The sequence below is a fragment of the Macaca fascicularis genome, chromosome 9 (assembly GCF_037993035.2).
Source record: "Macaca fascicularis isolate 582-1 chromosome 9, T2T-MFA8v1.1".
NCBI classification, from domain to species: Eukaryota; Metazoa; Chordata; class Mammalia; order Primates; family Cercopithecidae; genus Macaca; species Macaca fascicularis.
In genome coordinates, this window is record NC_088383.1 from 21,155,574 (window position 1) to 21,177,041 (window position 21,468).

The following is a 21,468-nucleotide window of genomic DNA, read 5'->3' on the forward strand; positions in this document are numbered from 1 at the left end:
TTCTTTCTTTCTTTCTTCTTCTTTTTTTCTTTTGACAGAGTTTTGCTCCTGTTGCTCAGGTTAGAGTGCAGTGGCATGGTCTCAGCTCACCGCAACCTCCGCCTGCCAGGTTCAGGTGATTCTTCTGCCTCAGCCTCCCAAGTAGCTGGGATTACAGGTGCCTGCCACCACGCTCTGCTAATTTTTGTATTTTTAGTAGAGATGGGGTTTCACCATGTTGGCCTCAGGTGATCTGCCTGCCTCAACCTCCCAAAGTGCTGGAATTACAGGCGTGAGCCATCGCACCTGGCTGAAATTAAATTTTCTAATGACAGTATTAAAAACATCAGAAGGTAATGTAAGTTTAGGAAGGAAAGTGACAGGATGGATTTTAAGCAGGTTTGGTTTGAGCTGATGGTCAAGAAATTGTGTATCTTAAAAAAAAAAAAAAAAACTGAAAAAAAAAAGGGAACGGATTTGGGAAAACAATCAGGTGAGAAATGTGGAACTAATAGTAGAAGTTGAAACCCAAGAGAATAAAGAGTTAGGTTTTGTCAACACTAAACCTTAGGATGTGTCGACAGTTAATGCTGATGAATCAGAAAAGGGGACCGTTTAAGATAAAAACAAAACAGACATACACACATACACACACACACACACACACACAAACATACACACACACAAAGAGCAAGATGCAAGAAAATATACCATCCTAGAAAGCCACAAAAGGGAAAAAGGGTCAAGATTGAAGAGACAGGCAGCAGCGTAAAGTGCTCTAGAGAAGTCACAGAGGAGGTTAACGACTAAGTCATTGGTAACCTGAGAGATTGCAGTTTTAAAACGGGGAGCAGGCACTGAGGGTGAAAAATGGTTTTGTACCATGAAGGCAGTTGATGGAGCCGGACATTTCAGAGAGATGTAGTACTCAGAGTTCGAAAAAACATCAAGTAAACCATTTTCCCTGATGTTCGGTGTAGGTAAAAGGTAAAAAAACAATGGAAGGGGTGTTTTAAGGGTCTTGGAGAGGAGGGAGAAATGAAGTAACTTCATAACAGTGACAGTATTATTAAACAGGGAAAGCAATTAACTATGCAACTGAGGAAGACTTTTGAGGATATGAGGAAAACATGAGTAGATATAAAAGCATTGACGGGAGCAAGGGATTAGCATCTTCTAAAGGGCTTCATTGGCTCTGTAAAAATAGATGGAGAAATACATAATTGAGAGAGGGCAGCTAGATTGGGATTGGATGCTAGAGCAAATAGATGGAGTTTGGGTGTATGAAAATAATTCAACAAGAGAAGAGTAAATGAATCACTGACTTTCCAATGGAAATTAGAGTGTGATTCTTTGACACTGGGTGAACCTGAACATGTGACTTTTTTCTCCACTAATTGGTTCTGCTTAGGATCTGGAGTAGGAAAATATAGAAGATAAGGATCTGTGATGAGGACTGGGGAAACTTACCCAGAATTGATGGTCAGATAAAGGAGAGAACCGACAGTAAGTTGGCTGAAGAGGCCCTCTATGGAACTCAGGCTGGCAGGAAGTTAAGTGAAGCCTGGATGAACTGTAGAGGCTAATTGGATGTGATCTTCCACCATCTAAAGGATTTAGAGGCAGTGCAGTGCCATGTAATAGCGAGGCTCTGGAGGTAGCAGCTTCGAGGTGAAGTAGAAGGAGGAATGTAGAAGGGATGGAAGTGGATATTATTTTAAATATCCAGGAGGAACCCTGATCAAGGGAACGCTCAAGTCATTGAGTTGCTGGAGGAAATACAGGAGGGAAAATCAATGCACACAAAACCAGTGGTTGGCACTTTCTAAAGACCTGGAGTGAGTCTTGCATGCAGCTTCAGGGCTGCACTGATGGCCAGTTTCATTCTGTCTTCTGTTCCATTCATTCTGCCCATGCAGCCATCTCCGATGACTCCAAATGAAGGCATTTTTCTTTGAAACTCATAGCATTTATTGTGGAATGTTTTCAGTGGATACTTGATTTCATGCTGACTCTCAAATCTCATTGGTTAACTCCTGTTCAAGTTTTTATATACAAATATATTATTTTCCCTATAAATAAGATAAATGCATAATTGCCTTACTTTTAGTACTGTTTTACATAAAGGTGTGCAAATATTAATTTTATCGGATGACTGAATGCATTTATCACATTGTCATGCTCGGTTTGAACAACAAAGTGGCCAATAGTGGGCTGAAGTCAAAAAAGGAAAAAAAAATATTCAAGAAAGACAACTTGTCACCCATGAGTCTGAGTGCCATGCCTCTCATGGTAGCATAAACTATAAATAAGATCTGTGCAAGTGAACACAAACACTTATTGTGAATCTCCCTGTATATAACACTTTGCCAGCCATGGTGGATCAAATCTATCTGTTCCCAAGTGCAAGTAAGAAGGGGTTGCATCGTCTTGAGAGAATGGTAAAATTATAATAAAACTGACTCAAATAAAATTGGCTTTTTATTATCACCATGTACTAAAAATTCTAAACTCTGTTAGTGATAAAATATTCCTCCCTGATAGAAACTTTTGCTGATCCAAGCATTAAAAAGTGGGCTCACTTACTGTTGAGTTTTACTGATGCAATATATAAGCTTCAACTTAGTCCAGTGTTATTACTTATCCTTTAGTAAACATTGCCTTCTACATGGAAGTTAATTCAGAGACCTCCCAGTAACACACTTGGCTCCCGACAGTGAACTCAGCTACATGCATTCATTTAGAGAATAAAAGTTAATCAGAGTTTGGAATCCATTGCATTTGTTTTGGACACACTGATGTCTTCAACCTATAAGGTACTTTATATATCTGTGTTAAAACAGTAGATTCAAAATAAAGAATGATAGCATTGTGGTTGTAAAGACAGAAAAACAGAACTTAAGTCACTTCAATTCTGCTATTGCAAGTACAAATCATTCTCTGAACGTTGTGAAATTCTTCATTTGGCAATATCCCCCCTTTTTTTTTCAAAAAGTGCATTCATTCACTCTATTTCCCCCTTTTTATGGCAATATTTTATTTTTTTATTTTTAATGGTTTTTAGTGGCATAATTATATATCGATAAAGTTCAAAACAAGAAAATGTTCTCTGCATTTCTTTACTGCCATTATTATTAATTTCCTTTCATGATTATTACTGAGAATAATGTTGTCTTCTAGAGGAGCAGATGTTACAATAAGGATTCACTCCTGGTGTCAGATAGCTTCAATATCCCACTGCTGTGCCTATTTCAGCGTTCACAGGATATCACATTTGACTTCTAGGACATATACATAGAGCACAATATAGATAGATGTACATACATAGACACACATATACATATATATATATGTATGTTGACTACATCCCTCCAATCACAGGAACAACCACAATATGTGAAAAAATGTGATAAGAGATATTGATAAAATACCAGGAAACATCTGAAACAGCACAGGAAAAATAGAAGTGACTTGTAATCTGTAGGTGGGGATTCAGAAAATTTGCATGGCCAGGTGCAATGGCTCACGCGTGTCATCCCCACACTTTGGGAGGCCAAGGCAGGAGGATTGCTTGAGGCTAGAAGTTCGAGATGAGCCTAGGCAATGTGGTGAAACCCTGTCTCTACTAAATAAATGCATAAATAGATTAATTAAATAAATAAAAATAGGAAAAAAAAAATTAGCCAGGAATGGTGGTGCACTCCTGTGGTCCCAGCTACTTAGGAGACTGAGGTTGGAAAATCACTTGAGCCCAGGAGGTTGAGGCTGCAATGAGAGTTGATCACACCACTGTACTCCAGCCCAGGTTACAGAGCGAGATACTGTCTCAAAAGAAAGGAGGAAAGAAAGGAAAGGAAGAAGGAAAGGAAAGGAAGAAGGAAAGAAAGAAAGAAGGAAAGAAAAAAGAGAGAGAAAAAGAAAGTGTTCTTGGAAATATGTGAAACTAAAGAGTGAAAGAAAACAATACACATTAAGTGTTTGCAATGTGTGATTGAAAGATATTTTTTCAGCCATTGGAGAATCGTTGACTTTGTACTTTAAAGATGTTGGCTTTTGGAAAATCACACAAATGGTATGGTTTTTTGTTGTTGTTGTTGTTGTTAACCCTAGTAGATAGCTGATCTGTATATGCCTGGGAACAATTTTCATCTTGCACATGAACTGACTCTGGTTATAACTAATTCTTCAGGATCATCCGTAAGACAGTTCTAGAATGAAGGCGATATATCAATGACAGGTGGTAATGGGAGACTAGAGAAGAGCTGACGCAGGAAAATAAGGCAACTTCCACACCAGGCAGAATCAAAAGAGGGCGCGCAGAAAACATGCCAAGATCACCCAGGCTTTGCTTCCCACACGAGCAATTAGAATGCTCCTGCTTGGAATTTTCAACCACACCAGAAGACCAACAGATCAATCTGAGTGACTCTTTTTAAGGAAAAAGGGACGTACGTTTCATGAAGCAAAGAGATACAGCCACACACAGGAGCCGTTTATTTTAATTAGATTGCTAGATTCCCTGGCCAGGACCCAAAGCCATTGTGTTTCCCCATAGATAGAATTGGCAAATAAAATACACGACACTCATGTGAATCAGAATTTCAAAAAAAACAAAAAAAAAGCCATTAATTAGTATATGTCCAATTAAATATATATATTTTTAACGACTGGTTGTTTATTTGAAATCCAAACTTTATGGGTGTCTCCTTTATTTGCTAAATCTGGCAATCCAACCTTTAACTTGTTAAGACTAAATAAATATTCAACACAAAATAAGGATAATAGAGAAAAAAATTGTATTTCAAAGAATGAGATAGAGAGAAAAAAATTCCTTCCCTTGGACAGTCAAACTTTATCGAAGCTAAATATTGAAAGGTTGACCTGGGTGCAAAAACAAGCCTTCAATTCCCATGAAGTTGTGCCAGAGACACAAGGAAGGCTGAGGTTCAATATTTTTTCTTCTTCTGGCTCCCGGAGGATGTTTCTGTTAGAAGAGACCTTAAGAAATCATCACCCTTGCTCTTCCAAGTGTGCTGTGTGGATCCACAGCCTCAGCACCACCTGGGAGCCTGTGAGAAACGGAGACCCCGCCAGGCCTCCCTGAGACCTGTTGAATCAGGAGCTGTAGTTTAACAAGATCCCTTGTGATTCGTGTGGCCAGGCAAGTTTGAGAAACGCAGATTTAGTTCTATAGTTTCCAAAGCACATGTTTTAGAAAGCATAGGATTCGTAAACTCCTTGAGGGCTTGGGGAGTGCACGCAAGCGGGGATCTGTACACCACAGTTAAAGGAGACCGACCCTGTGTGCTTCACTCTGGGCTTCAAGGTAAGATTTTTATTACGAAATAAAAAGAGTCCGTGACTTAAAAATTAAAAAGGAAGGAAGGGCCAGGCGCTTTGGCTCAAGCCTGTAATCCCAGCACTTTGGGAGGCCGAGACGGGCGGATCACAAAGTCAGGAGATCGAGACACGGTGAAACCCCGTCTCTACTAAAAAATACAAAAAACTAGCCGGGCGAGGTGGCGGGTGCCTGTAATCCCAGCTACTCGGGAGGCTGAGGCAGGAGAATGGCGTGAACCCAGGAGGTGGAGCTTGCAGTGAGCCGAGATCTGGCCATACATTCCACTCTGGGCCACAGAGCCAGACTCCGTCTCAAAAAAAAAAAAAATCACAGCACTTTGGGAGGCCGAGGCGGATGGATCACTTGAGGTCAGGAGTCCAAGACCAGCCTGGCCAACATGGTGAAACCCTGTCTCCACTAAAAATACAAAAATTAGCTGGGCGTGGTGGTAGGTGCCTGTAATCCCAGCTACTCAGGAGGCTGAGGCGTGAGAATAGCTTCAACCCAGGAGGCGGAGGTTGCAGTGAGCCGAGATCGTGCCACTGCACTCCAGCCTGGGCAACAGAGCAAGACTCCATCTCAAAAAAAAACACAAGCAAACAAATAAACAAAAACAAAACAAACAAGAAAAACAGAAGGAAGGAAGGGTAGGTTTTTTTGAAAAACGATACTCTCGTTCATTTCGATTCGGAAACTAAGGAGATGTGACTTTCCCCAAGTCCTACACTGGGAAGTAATTCCAGCCTCTTTCTCTTCCCTCACTGTTCATGGAGGAAGACAGCCCCAAAATGGCAGAAATTTCTAATCGGCTGCTTGACGAGTGCCATTATGCACCACAGGTGTTTTCTATCTGGGCCTTTAATTTCAAAATCAGTCCCTTTTCTTTCATACTGATGACTGTAACTTCCTTTGGAGGGCTCGTCTAGCCCAACACAAACCCCTCTCTGTGTTGCTCTCTGAACTGCAAGAAAGGTCTCCAGCTGCAGTTTTGTGTACACTGCTCACTGAGGGTGCCCTCCAGGTTTGTTTGTGGATATTATAGCTAATTATCTTGCCACGGACCATTGAGTCAGACCTGGATGACTGTTCAATTAGTAGTACTGAAGCAAGAATGAGGGAGAATTCCTGACTGCACAGCCAACCCCCGTGCCAACATTATTGCTGCGAACATTTTCTTCTGAATATGATTAATCACATAAATAATTCTCAGAAATGAAATTAGAAATCACCCACGCATTGCACCCAGTAATGTTTTAAGATATTACATCCTGAAACTCTGTAATGAATTAACACTACAGTCTGGTTTGAATTCTTCGGTTTTCAGTATATATCCTGTCCTGTTAGCAAGTGACCCTGTGGCCTTGATGAGTTTCTGTAACAAGTTGAATTAACCATTCTAAAAAGAACACAGATTTGGAACTGTCTAGGCCTCGAGAAAGAACAACATATCCCTTCTCTGAAATCCCTGGCTGTGCTCAATCATGCTTGCAAGTTTGTGGTAGGGCTGGACATGAGGCTCAGGTTTTCAGATCCTTCCATCCAAGCCCTTCCCTGTACTCTGGGTAGATGGCTTCTATTATGGCATAGATGTTAAGGACTTTTCTATGCTAACTAAATATTCAGTTATTCCGTTAAAGAATGTAATTTCAACACTTTGGGAGGCCGAGGTGGTTGGATCACGAGGTCAGGGGTTCGAGACCAGCCTGGCGAAGATGGTGAAACCCCGTCTCTACTAAAAATACAAAAATTAGCCGGGTGCTGTGGCGGGTGGCTGTAATCCCAGCTACTCAGGAGGCTGAGGCAGGAGAATCGCTTGAACCGGGGAGGTGGAGGTTGCAGTGAGCCGAGATCATGCCATTGCCCTCTAGCCTGTGTGACAGAGCGAGATTCTGCCTCAAAACAAAACAAAACAAATGCCCCATTCTTTTCATTTATAAAGAATAATCTGACTACATGCAGATCGACATGGAAAATCAATTTCAATTAGGGCCAATTTATGTAGATTTCCCTTAAATATAGGAATTCTAAAAGTTAGCAGAAGGAGGCAGAAGGGACAAGGATCAGAAAAACCTTAACACAGAAGGTTCTCTTTAAAAATTATGATCTTCTTTCCACTTTAAAGGCAATTATCTCAGGCAAGCAAATATAAAGATCCTAGGGTTTTAGAGGACAAATTAGCTATTATTTCACAGATGAAGAAACAAAGGCCCAGAGAAATCAAGTCATTTATTCACAATCACGTAATTGCTTTGCGATATGAGATGACATCTCCTATATCATTATGAAAATGTTCTAAAAGAAAGGAGAATTTTAGTGAAGTTGTTACTCTTTGCTCGGCATTGTTATGGCTAAGACTGAGATGTGAAGAGATTATAAAAAAATACAAAATAAGATCGAATGTTTAAAACCCTAGCTACATGACATTAGTTAGATTTCATTGTAAATTTCAAGATATTATCATGAAAAATTCTTTTTAAAAATCTAGTCGAACTTGTTTATGAATTTTCAGTTTTTCCTGAATAAGAGAGCAGCCTTGAATAATTTTGTAGCTGGATTATACCTATTTTGTGCATCTTTAGTCATGAAATTGCATGAGTGACATACACTGATAGTTTAACCCAGGGGTTCCCGACCCCTGGGCTGTGGACCTGTACCTGTCCGTGGCCTGTTAGGAAACGGGCCACACAGCAGGAGGTGAGTGGCAGGCAAGCGAGCATTGCCAACCGAGCTCTGCCTCCTGTCAGATCAGCAGCAGCATTAGATTCTCATAGAAGCATGAACCATATTGTGAACTGCACATGTGAGGGATCTAGGTTGTGTGTTCCTTATGAGAATCTAATGCCTGATGATCTGTGGTAGAACGGTTTCATCCCAAAACCATCCTCCTACCCTGTGCCCCCAACACCAACCCATGAAAAAATCATCTTCCACAAAAACCAGTCCCTGGTGCCAAAAAGGTTGGAACCACTGGTTTAACCAATTGTGTGTTTTTGGTGGGATCTCTAGTGATTTTAAATCTTGTTGGGATATTTCTATGTTTTTTTCTACTCACTTTTTACTCATTTTTTTCTACAATGAGTAGAAAAAATTACAAATCAAAAAAATCCTTAAGGATATGTAATTAGTTTGGAAAATATGATTGTACTCCGTTAACACGGGAAGCTTCACATCCAACATTTTGTATTTTCTATTCTGAGGACCTTTGTGATACACTCACAAAGCACATGATACTCACTATCAATAATCCTGCCGTCTTTTCACCTAAGAAACAGTTGTTAATTCAGTAGCTCTGACTTATTAACAGACACCAAAGTTGTTGGTATATTGTTAAGACTGAAATAAAACTACAGCCAGGTTCCCAAATGTTGGGTGAGTTATGTACAAACCATTGAATTTTAAGGAATAATTTCCATCATGGGAAAAATTAGCTTTGGAAGTAGGTAGATTTTTATTTTACGTCTTGGCCCTGCCATTTGCTAGCTTTGCAGGTTTGCGCAAAACGTAAAGGATGGAGTTGTGGATATTAAATGAGATCCTGTATGGAAATCACCTAGTATAAAGCATGAGATACGAAATAAAAGCCTCATAAAATGTAACTTTCATGAGCATCATCAGCAGCATGCCCGTCATCTGCAGTCCTTTTTAATGAAGAGCCACATATGGCACCATTTCTTTTTTCTCATCTTTAGTTTTTAATTTCTGTGGGTCCATAGTAGGTATATATATTTATGGAGTATGTGAAATATTTGGATACAAGCATGCAATGTGCCATCATCACATCATGGAGAATAGGGTATCCATCTCCTCAAGCCTCAAGCATTTATCTTTTGTGTTACAAGCAATCCAATTATACTCTTCTAATTATTTTTAAGTGTATAATTAAATTATTATTGACTGTAGTCACCCTGTTCTGCTATCAAATACTAAGTCTTATTCATTTTTCTATTTTGGGGGGGACCCATTAACTATCCCCACCTCCTCCCAACCCTGCCACAACCTTTCCTAGCCTCTGGTAACCATCTTCTACTCTGTCTCCATGAGTTTAATTGTTTTGATTCTTAGCTCCCACAAGTTAGTGAGAACGTGTGATGTTTGTCTTTCTGTGCCTAGCTTATTTCACTTAACATAATGATCTCCAGTCCATCCATGCTGTTGCGAATGACAGGATCTCATTATTTTTAAGGCTGAAGGGTACTCCATTGTGTATATGTACCACGTTTTCTTCATCCATTCATCTGTTGATGGATACTTCAGTTGCTTCCAAATCTTGGCTACTGTGAACAGTATAGCACAATGTCTTTATGTGGCTGTAAATTCGTGGTAGGCGGCAGGGTTGTTCTTGCTACCAAGTGGCCTTGGAAAGGTGCAGTTTCAGAGCAAAATCTCAGTGGTGCTGCTTGTCCAAGGAAGCCGTAGCTTTGGAGAAGCTCAGCTGTGAAGTCACTAAAACCAGAGTTGGGGCTATGAGTAGTGAACACTGCAACATGTCATCTTTATCCTGCAAACAGGCATAACCATGAGTTATGGTACCCACCTCCCTAGAGGTGCTTAGTATGTTTCCATTGTTGATTATTTCAGCCTGACCATAGACACGTTGTTTTGTTGTGTGGCTCTCTCTTTAGTTTTAAATTCTTCTTTTGAAAAATAGGGATAATTCGGTTTCACTTAATGGAACTTAATCAGCAAATAAATTTAAGGCATTCTGACCGCATAATGTTATAGAGATAGCATTTAATATTATTAGTAGGCAGAATGTAATTACCTTGATCTGTATTTTTTTCTAGAATGTAGAGCTACTACTCATCCCTACCTAATGTGAAAAATTTTCACAGCCATTAATCATCGACATTGGCATGTAATTGGAAAATCTAAAAAGATACCAAATGCCAGTATGTGTATACTGATATTTAACCTTTTTTGCATTAGAATTCTTTAGATAGAAATGAACTTCCTTCAATATTTATCATCTTATTTACCCCCAAATTGCAGGCACTTTGATAAATGGAGTAATAGTTTCTAGTGTCACTATGGCTGTGAAATGCATTTTAGTGTGTTCTGCTGTAACAACTCAGTAATTCATTTCAGCACATCTATTTGTAAATCACAGGTTTGTTTGATGGAAGGAGTGCTGAGGAGAAATGCTGCCTTTTTGTCAATGCAAATAACCTGTATTTTAGGACTAGTGTCTGTTGTACAATATTTGCTTCATAAGCTCACAATTGGCCACATCCTCTGATAATAGATTCCATTTTTAGGATATAACAGCTTTAATTTTCAAGCACAAAAAATCATAGATGGGTATGCTTAGCTAAATAAATAATTTCTTAAGACATTAAGTGATATTTCTTGTAGCTTATTTGCTAGGAAATCTGGTGCCTAATTGAAAACACACTTCTAAGAACAGCAGAATTTTATGACCTCAGTTATTGAGTGAATGAGGGAACCAAACGCAGTGATATCAGTATTGACTTGTAGAGAAGAGAGAGTGTCCATGGCCATATGTTAAAAAATATGTTTTATTACAGTTCATTTTTTGCCTAGTTATATTTGGGCATTTCAGACATACACATACACATCCTTTGAGGGCAGGTGTGACAAATGGTCTATCCTGTGACGGGGTAGATAGCGCCATCTTGGAAATGCAAGCACAGGGCTTGGAGGGTTGATAAGGAGAACACTTAATTCTGACTGTAGCTATAATAAGAGACAATTTAACATGTTAATTAATTCAACATTTAATCTAAAATAGCTATCAAATAGATTTTTGTGGTGCTAGAATCTTACCCTGATGCACATTTTTTATTTCCGTGTTTTCTGTTTCAGAGACGCCCAAGCAGATGGCCTGCAATGAAGTTTAGAAGAGGCTCTGGACATCCTGCCTATGCTGAAGTTGAACCAGTTGGAGAGAAAGAAGGTTTTATTGTATCAGAGCAGTGCTAAAATTTCTAGGACAGAACAACACCAGTACTGGTTTACAGGTGTTAAGACTAAAATTTCGCCTATACCTTTAAGACAAACAAAAACAAACACACAAACAAACAAGCTCTAAGCTGCTGTAGCCTGAAGAAGACAAGATTTCTGGACAAGCTCAGCCCAGGAAACAAAGGGTAAACAAAAAACTAAAACTTATACAAGATACCATTTACACTGAACGTAGAATTCCCTAGTGGAATGTCATCTATAGTTCACTCGGAACATCTCCTGTGGACTTATCTGAAGTATGACAAGATTATAATGCTTTTGGCTTAGGTGCAGGGTTGCAAAGGGATCAGAAAAAAAAAAAAACTATAATAAAGCTTTAGTTCATGAGGGATCGACACCTTTGGTTCAAATGTTCTCTGATGTCTCAAATGTAACTGTTTTCCAAAGGCCGAACCCTTTCACTCAAAAGAGCAATGATGAATGTTTCCAGATTGCTAAGAAAAACAGCTCATGCAGGAGTGAAAACAAACACAAAATAAGAGATTTTCTATATTTTCAAAACAGATGGGTGGCAAAAGGATGTTGTTTTTCTGGTCTAGATCCATCTGTACCAACAGGTTCATCACTTTACAGAACGAATCTTTTTATCTGTACAGGAGGTTCAAACTATGTCTGCCTCTTCCTTCATGATGAATGACCTTTCTATGAGCTGTGATGAAATTTCTGAACTTTTAGCTAAGGATTTGGGAAGAGGGGGTGGCAAACGGGGCTTTCTATTCTCCTGCCTCAGCATAAAAACATCTGATTTACGCTTTAGGGAAGCCTTGCCTCCATTCCCCAACTGTGAAGTCCCATGAAACCAGTTGCTCTGGGCTGATGGAAACAAAAGGAAACAGTATGAAAGGTTCCTTAATCATTTTTGAAACAAATATGTTAAGGGATTTTAAACTTATGGTTATTTTTAATTTTATGCCATTTCAGTACTAAAGACCCATTTCATTGCTGATTCCTGTCTAAGAAGCCATTCACGTCAGCATGGCGATAAAAAGAATGAAAAACCCTGCTGAATCATACAGTAATTTTCTTTAAAGCACATAGTAGTTACATAAATATATATATAAATATATTTTTGTTTATAACTAACACAAGGCAGGATCTTGTGACTATAAGAGTGCATTTTGTCATCAAGACAAAACAGATGCAAGATGCATCGCTGCATTACTTCCATAGAGTTGTAAAATAATCCTTAATATTAGAATATTTTTCTGTCACGTAGCGAAAGTGGTTCAGTTCATTACCACGCCCATCATGTTCTTGACTATTTGATCCACTTTTTCGTTCATGTCAACCCCTTCCCTCTCTGGCTAAATCAAGTGGATGCAGAAAGCTCCTTAAATGGAGGTATCGATTGCCCTGGAATCACAGTCCTGATTTTGAAAATTCCCCATGAATGAAGAAAGGAATAGCATCCCTTGAGAAGGAAAGTGGTTAATATATACACTGAGCTCCTAAAGTTTAAATTCAGGTACTGAGTGTACAATTTCACCAACATTCCAACCCATGAAACTTTTACACTCTGTGCCAAGAAACTGTTGGCTTTTGTAAGGTACAGTGCTCAACATTTGCAGATTCAGGTCTCAAGAAGCAGAGATGTCTCATAAGCAGCATTTTCCCAACAGTTTAGCATCTGTACACATCTGCCTTGGACATCAGTCCACTCACAGAGTATCATACTTTATCATCACAAGTGTCTGACATGAACCAATACCATTTTCTATTCCATATATTTTGCTTTACAATTTTAAGTATTTGATGAAGGTGGTAACTTTTTCCTAACTTAGTTAACTATTGCAAAAAAAAAAAAAAATTGAAAAGCAAGGTGATTGAAGGATTGTGATGACAATCTCTTTGCAGCAGCTATGTTTGGTTTATGTGAAGTATCCCGGCTTATTCTTGTGGAGTAGGTTTGGTCAGACAGCAATAACCAAATGACATGCCAACATTACTGGTGCAACTGGTATTCTACAAATGCATAAGGAACACATAGACGACTTCCTTTTAGGATAAAATGATGCTTCTTTCACTAGCTTTTGTGGTAGCCATGGCTTCCAATAGCAACTGTTTGACAGTTATAGAAATCTTGCATGTGTATTCTTAGTTTGTGTCCCTTAAGTGCTACTTAATTCTCAAGTAGTAATGTTATTCTTATACCCTTCAATGTTCATCTTCTATTTTGATTCAAAACAATTGATAATTCTATAAAAAACCATAAACACTCTGAATTCTTCAGTGAATCAAAGCACCAAATAATAGAGAAAACTTTTTGGAACTAGAGTGTTGGAAAACTTCTTAACAGAACTAAGAGTTAAAGGTAGTGAGAAGTGTGGGGTATATGAATTCTTTAGTGGTAAGGGGAAATGTTGGCTAAATCCTTTTCTTTCATGATACTCTCATTCTGTTTTATATTTCCGGTTTGTTCTTGTCCCCATTTGAGAGAACATACACACAGTTTCTGAAAATTCAAAATGGTTATCAATGCTTTGAACTTTACATATATTATGTATTAGAGAAGGTACAACTGTACATTACATGAATATTACTATGAACATAATAGAATAACAAAAAAATTAAAGACAGCAAAGAGACAAAACTTCTGGATAAATCAGATACATGGTGCTACAGAGGACTTTAGTTATTTCAGCTTATTTGTAAAAATAATAATCAGTGATTAGGTAAAGATAGTGAAACTCAAGAAAAATATCTTGACCCATTTATGTGTAGTGTTCCATTATTGGAATGCTAAGTTTATGGGAGTTATTTAGAGCCTACTGCTCAAGGTCATCACCAAGGTCTGGTTGCAAAAATTCAAAAAATTACAACCTCAGGCATAAATGGGTTAAGCCCAACAGATGGCACTGATCATAAATGATGGCTTGGGTGTGAAGGGTTTGGACTTGAAGATGCACTAACCCCTAGAAAACTAAAGACAAAGTGCAGTTGACCCCCAATTACTATTTTAGTTTGAGGTATCAAGGGCATTTGCCAATCCCTTATATGTAGCTTCTAGAGTTGTGCTGTCCAATATTATATCCACTAGCCAACGTGGCTTTTGAAATTAACATTAATTATAATTAAATTTAAAATGTAATTCTTCAGTCACACCAGCCACATATCAAGGGCTTAATAGCCACACCTGGCTTGGGGCTACCATATTGGACAACAAGAAACACTTCTGTGGTTGAAGAAAATTTTAATGAACAATGCTGTAGAGGTGTTTCCTTTGAATTCCTTGTCCTTGAAGAAAAGGGAAGAGGAGGAAAGAAACAAGATTTAGTAGCTCTTGGGCCTATCCAAGCATTTTTTATCTTAGAGAGGCCCCATGGAGTAATGAAAAAAATACAAGCTGACACAGCTTTGAGTCCCCACTGTGTTATCTTGGGAAAATCATTTCAACCTCCATGAATATCAATTTGCAATTTTGGAAAAGAAAAACATTTTTTGTCCTGTCTTTCTTACAAGATTATTGTGCAACCTGATTAAATGTACAGATGTACAGACTCTTAAAAATCTTATGTTAATGTAACCCATATAAAGTACGACTATTGGTCGAGTACCAGCACAAATTTGCATTCAAAGGAAGAATAGCTCATCAGTCCAAAAAGCATCCAAAGGTAATCAGTTCATCACATATCTTGAGAAAGTGCAAAAAGAGAATGCATTCAAAACACAAAGCAAAATTTTTCAGTTTCTTTTCTGTGCATCTGAATATTTCCTTTAGTATTTGTCCCACGTGACATCCATCCCATGTATTTCTCCACTCTTTGCCAACATTGCCTGTGAACATCCTTCAGCTGGCTGAGTTCTTTATTGCACAGAACCACTTAGCTTCTCTAGTTTCTTATGATTTCCTATTTTACATGTAACAGCAAAAGGAGGCTTCCATTTAGAAGGCAATATCTCGAACATAAATAATTTCATATTTATTTTATCACTCTAACACTAATGTAAAGAGCTATGGCATTAAAATATAAAACTATTTGGAACTTAATGTAAACCTTTGCACATGCAGACTATATAAAGGGAATAAAATTATTTTAAATTATGCTAATATCCAGATACATATTCTAAGGTTAGTATCATTTATCAGTTTTTGGCAACAGATTCTTATGTTACGTCTTCATGAGGGAGTATAAATTTGATCACGTCCCTAGTGTCTATTGCCCACTTGAGAGAAGGTTTTGCCAGGATCCACGGATTGGTTCAAGATGCTTTCATTCATGATAGGAAATTAATATTTAAATAAGACTAATCGAAAACTAGATTCTCTGGTTTTAATTTCTTCCTCCTGTGAAATGTTCTTTTGGTTTGTATTTCTTTAGGTATTTTCCAAGTTACTGCTGCTTTTACTTCACCACTTCCAACCCCACTTTTGTTATCAGCGTCATATGCCAGAATCATGGGAGATCTAGCCTGGACAACATAGTGAGACCCCACCTCTATCAAATATACACACAAATATACATGTATATCATATATATGTATATTTGATAGAGATGATAGTAAAAATATATATATGCATGCCAGGCATGGTTTCCCACGCCTGTAGTCCCAGCTCCTCTGGAGGCTGAAGTGGAAGGGTTGCTTGAGCCCATGAATTAGAGGCTGCTGTGAGCCATGATTGTGCCACTGCACTCCAGGCTGGGCAACAAAACCCCATCTCTAAATAAAAAAGAAGAATCATGAGACATCATGTAATCCAACCTCTTAATGTTACAGATAAGTAAACTGAGGCCCAAAGAGATATAGTAATAGTCCCAGTGTCAATAAACTGGGTCTTGAACTTAAATGTTTGTTTCAATTCTCATTGCCTACATCTCTTAATTGTTGGTACTTAAGGCCAACCAAGCAGCTTAGACAGCACAGTCCACTCAACGCTAACTTTATTCGCTATATTGATGATCTGCTCTGTCCTGTAATATAGAACATTGGATCAATCTTTCTCTTGTTGCTGACTTAAGGAGGCTGCTATTGTTACAATATCCAGAGATTTCAAGTTCTAGCCATTGTGGGGTCTTTGTTGGGTTTTCAATTTCTCCTCTCTACACCCCTGCCCCCATCTGTGGCCATCTAAGTTAGCAATATGATTTATTTTGGTCATTTAAAATTTTTCTACCTTTGTTTTATTTCTTCCCAAATGTATTTGAAAATGAATGATCTGTATAGCTGATTTTCTGACTACATATATAGTTGCGATTTTTATTTGCTGTTCAAACTATTAGAACATTTTTGTCCTCATAAGGTTTTTTGGGCAGATAGTGCGAGGTCTGTGGTGTTACCTTTTATATACTCCTATTACCTTTTGTTTGTGAAGGATTTTACATTTTACAGAGCACTGTGATTCATCTCCCTATTTGTTCATTTATTTAACTGCTCAATTCACTGAAATATTTATTGAACACCTACTGGAACCAAGTGACGGTGCTAGTAATTTGTGATATACAGTAGTGAGAATCCAGGCATGTAACTGATCATTATAATACAATAAAATCCCTGAACCAGACTTTACAAGGAGATAGGATCAATAATACTCTATCAGTTTTCAACTCTGTTCTACTTAAAAAGGGAGCTAGAAAGTATTTGCCTGAAGAATGTGTCCGAAACATAATACATCCCTGCATGTCTGTGTTTGCTCTATTAGAAAGGACCTGTTAATTTTACTTGTGCGAAGAAAAGTTACTCAAAATTCTCCCTGACCTAGGAATACTTTCTAGTTCACTGCAGTCTTACTGACCAGATGCAACAATTGAAGTTTGATTTCTCGAACCAATATTTCTATTGGGTTTTGAATTATTAATATCACTGTTTTGAGGTATTCGAAAACACCAGTGTATCAAAAAAGCATTTGCACTTTAGGTGTGTGTGGTGGTTATGTCATTTATTAGACCATCCCAGACATAAGACAATCAGGGAAATCAGAAAACTCCAGCCTCAAATGTGTCTATAATTTCCTGTTCTACCACTGTCATATCATAACATGGTATTACTTCTTAAGGTTTTGATTAAGTTGATCTTCTAGCCTCAACTTAAATTGTAATACATCTGCCTAATTATTGCCTGGAATAACTTTTCAACCATCCGATGCCCACTGCTCTCGCAATGGTTATTGCAGAGAAGTAAGATGGTAATTATTCAAATAAAATCACATAACTTCTGGAATCAGTTTTTCATAACAAGTTTATGGAATACATCATCATTGGCTTCTTCATAATATATTTATTATGAGTGACCAAATTATGCCTAGAGGAGCAAAATGCTCAAAATTTGTTATTATAGGTTAATTTCCAGCTCACTGTTGACACTAAAAGATTCCGTGTTACTTCAAATCCAGGATAAAAGACTGGAAAAAAATTAAATGTAAGTCATAAACTGATACTCATCTTTTCCTAGTTTCTAAGGCTTATTAACATTTGCAAATTACTCAGTAAATGTTTCATAATGGAATAATATAAAAACTTTTGATTTTGGCAGATAGTGATATTTTCTTTATTTTCATTCTGGTTGAAAAAAATCTCAATGACTTCTCTTCATTCCACCAGAATTTTGATTTTTAACAGCAGTCTCTATTTTTCCCAGCATTACAAATATATATGTCTATATATTCATGACCAAAGTATCGCTTACTGACCATGCAGCTGTAAACCTTCTGTGCCTATCAAACAAATACATAGCATGAAACTAATTTTAGAAGTTTCATGGGGGAATTGTAGGGGGAAGTACAAACCTAAGAGTGAGTGAATGGAGATGATTCATGGGAAAAAATAAAAATCTAAATGTGCTATTGGGTAGAGTTATTAACTTCTTTTTGTTGCTATTGTTTGAGATGGAGTTTCGCTCTTGTTGCCCAGGCTGGAGTGCAATGGCGTGATTTCAACTCACCGCAACCTCCGCCTCCCAGGTTCAAGCGATCCTCCTGCCTCAGCAGCCCAAGTAGCTGAGATTACAGGCATATGCCACCACACCTGGCTAATTTTGTATTTTTAGTAGAGATGGAGTTTCTTCACGCTGGTCAGGCTGGTCCCCAGCTCCCGACCTCAGGTGATCCGCCCACCTCGGCCTCTCAAAGTGCTGGAATTACAGGCCTGACCCACTGTGCCTGGCCAAGTTATTAACTTCTTAAGAGCAATGTGCAAATAAATATTCATTGATGACCAGTTCAAATTTAGGTGATTCAGACATCCAGACACTGGGGCACATGTTCTGCAAGTGATGCTGAGACCCCTGAGGTAGAGAAATCAAAGGATATGCCCAATTAGTCTAAAATGCAGCCATCACCCCCCATACCTCTTCTATGGCATTCATCCTAACATCATGGAGGCCTCTGTCCTCGAGAATTACATGACTTGCCCTAAAGAATTAGTGAATGACCAGAAAGAGACTTTCCATTTATCTTCCTTTGACTTAAAAGGCATGAAAAAAAGGCAAAATAAATAAATAAAATAATTTTCCTGAGGAAAGGATAAGAGATGGCACTTTCCTTTCTGGGCTCAGAGCTGGATTTCTCTGAGGTTTGACCATCTCAGGACTCAGACAGACTCAAGTGCTATTTTCTGGACATTTCTGGTGAAACCTCAGCCACCATGTTCGAGGTGGTTTGAGTGAAAACATACTCAGATTGTCACTTTTATAGTAGGGAAATAAAAACTCAAATTAAGCATCCTGCAGCAGGCTACTCTGAAAATAACATGAAGCAACATCAGAGCTTCACTTGCAAAGAAATGTTAAAATCGTTTTAGGGAAATCAGTGAAGTCTCTTTAGAAACTGACATCTTGTGTATGGCGTAACCCAGTCGTGGGGCCCTCTCAGAGAAGAAGGGGAAGTCTTTTCATTGGTTGGTCAAAACAAATCTCTAATTTGCCTGATTTGAGGCATTTGAACAGTGCCTGGAGAGGACATTATTTTCAGGGGAAAAAAAGGAAAGTCTTTTTTATATGCCAGCTGGGATCATGGGAACTTCAAATGCCAGGAATTTACTACTGTTTCTGGTAATTCTGTTTGTAGTCATTTGAAATGTTGAAGTGTGAAAAGAGAAGAAGTTGGGCACTTTTGCGGGAGGGGGGGGGGCTTTCCATATTTTATGCCAGTTGCACCAGCATGCAGAATATTTGTAATGCATTTCAAAGTGGATATAATCGTACCCTTTGTCAGAATCACAAAGCTCACTGCGGTGCTGCTACAAGAGAACACAGGAAAATCTGACCCTGTGAACTCAGTCAGCCCCAAACAAAAAGAATGACTATGTGTGTGAGTGCAGCACATGGCCAGTTCATTTCTCACTGTTTTGGAAAGTCCTGTGTGCCAAACCAAGGACGTGTCTTTCAGGTGAAGGTTAATTTTCCAAAGCTTATTGAAATAGAACTTGGAAAACCAAGCATTTTGAATTTATTCCAGTCCTCTGGGCATCATTCCTATTTCTTCTGCCATGTCAAGGAGAAATTCCAAGCCTGCATTCTGTTATGCTAAAATAACAAGCCCATACTTCCCGATGACCTTCTGTTGAACGTACCTGAGCCTGCAAATGTAAAAATGATTGTATCTGAATTTGCACTAATGGTGTCTGAGAGCAAAAAGAGTGTGACCTCTATTGGAAACCTTTGTTCAGATTCAATAATTCAGAGATGCTACATACTTCTGCAAGCTTCCTGATTATGTTCACTGTAATATTAATGACCTAAGTTTGAATGCATTTCCTTACAGTCCATTAATTTGACATCCATCTTTTACCTGGGGATTATGACGATTGCAATAATTCATTAATGTTTTCTTCACACAGCTTCTTAAACCAAGTTTTTCTGCAACTCTTTCAGTTCTGCTTACAGTGTGTGGGAAATCTGATTTTTTTTTCCCCCTAGTAATAGTTTGATAAGAAATTTAGTGTATTGACTGCCTCAGTGACACAATTCATCTTTAAAGGTGTGGAAGCTGGTGGGGACCAAATGTTACCTGTGTTTTCGCTGTTGATTGCTATTTTCAGAAGTGAACCATGTTTTTCACTTACAGTAGGAGTCAACAAATTTGGGATTTTAGAAGGGGGAGAAGGGAACTATTTGTGTAATACTGCTGTCATATTTGACTACATATTAAAAACAATAAATGAGCATTTTGTTTTAATTTCTTAAATACCTTGTCTTTCAACATACTTTTTGTTTCCTTTCTTCCATTAGTGTTCAAAAGGTTCTACCCATTGTGGAAGAAATTCTGTGTGCAGATTTCAGAGGCGCAAGGCTGATGGCAACATAAAAAATTATTTTGCTTCTAAACCCACCCGGATGTGGAAACTCATATTAGCTAGAGTGAGCTGTAGAAAACAAAGATTTCAGGATTGCACAGTGTGTGGGCAATGGGGTGGAGACTTCTTCCCCTATTCCCAACCACACTGCCCAAATGTTCAAGTCTCCTGGATCAGACAGATGGGATTTTAGCTGCTGCTTTAAATCCTAGTGCTGGAATAAGTCAAGGTGCTTCAGTTCAGCTCTTGCCTCTGTCACTAATCATGCTTTATGAACTCCTTTGATTTTCTGAATAAGTTCCAGAAGGTTCTCTATTATTCTATTCTTCTTCCAAACTGGAAATGATTGTATCTAATTCTCAGGATATTTTGGATGTGTGCCTCAGGTAATTTATGTGGAATGTGTAAAGTGAGATGTTTCCAATTCTGAATATTCCTTCCCCGTTTCCCAGTCGTCCACTCTTGGACTACCTTTATAACAACACCGAGTACGTACAGACCTGAACCCACGCCCAAGAAGCACACACAATGACTGGAGCTGTTGGGAATTCCAGTCAGTGGCATTCCCTGAGCAATGGCTCTGTAAAATTCAATTATAATTTTTTAAGAATCATACCTCTGTATAGATCTTTTGGACTGTATTGATTAAACTTTGATATTGTGGAGTAAATTCAGAAGTGCAATTTTAAATGGTGTGAATTGTCTTTATGATGCCAAAAAAAAGAAAAATTATGAATGTGAATCATGCAATCTTCCCTAACAATGGAAAAACATTAGGCCAATGCTTTTAAAAATGACTTGGTGCATACCATTTCTTTAAATAAGTCAGTAGAAATTTATTCAGATATATGTTAAAGAAAAATATGCTAATCACAATCACACAACTCTTAAATCAGCTGTAGATCAATGTCTTCTAAATAAAGAGAACAGATCTTTTCC

The 21,468-nt window shown here is 38.2% G+C and overlaps 1 protein-coding gene across 3 annotated transcripts in view; it reads left to right on the forward strand.

Moving 5' to 3' along the window:
* The window catches only part of PLXDC2 (plexin domain containing 2), a 467,700-nt gene extending 446,481 nt beyond the window's left edge, over positions 1 to 21,219 (forward strand). For 2 of the 3 annotated variants that reach the window (XM_074001155.1, XM_074001156.1), the window contains one exon: positions 11,144 to 11,347. In XM_074001155.1, the coding sequence (XP_073857256.1) occupies positions 11,144 to 11,260 (117 nt within the window). In that variant the 3' untranslated portion in view covers positions 11,261 to 11,347. Of the gene's footprint in view, positions 1 to 11,143; positions 11,428 to 20,464 lie in introns of those variants that run through there. The other variant, XR_010577861.2, reaches the window with a different exon arrangement.
* The last annotated feature ends 249 nt before the right edge of the window (positions 21,220 to 21,468 follow it).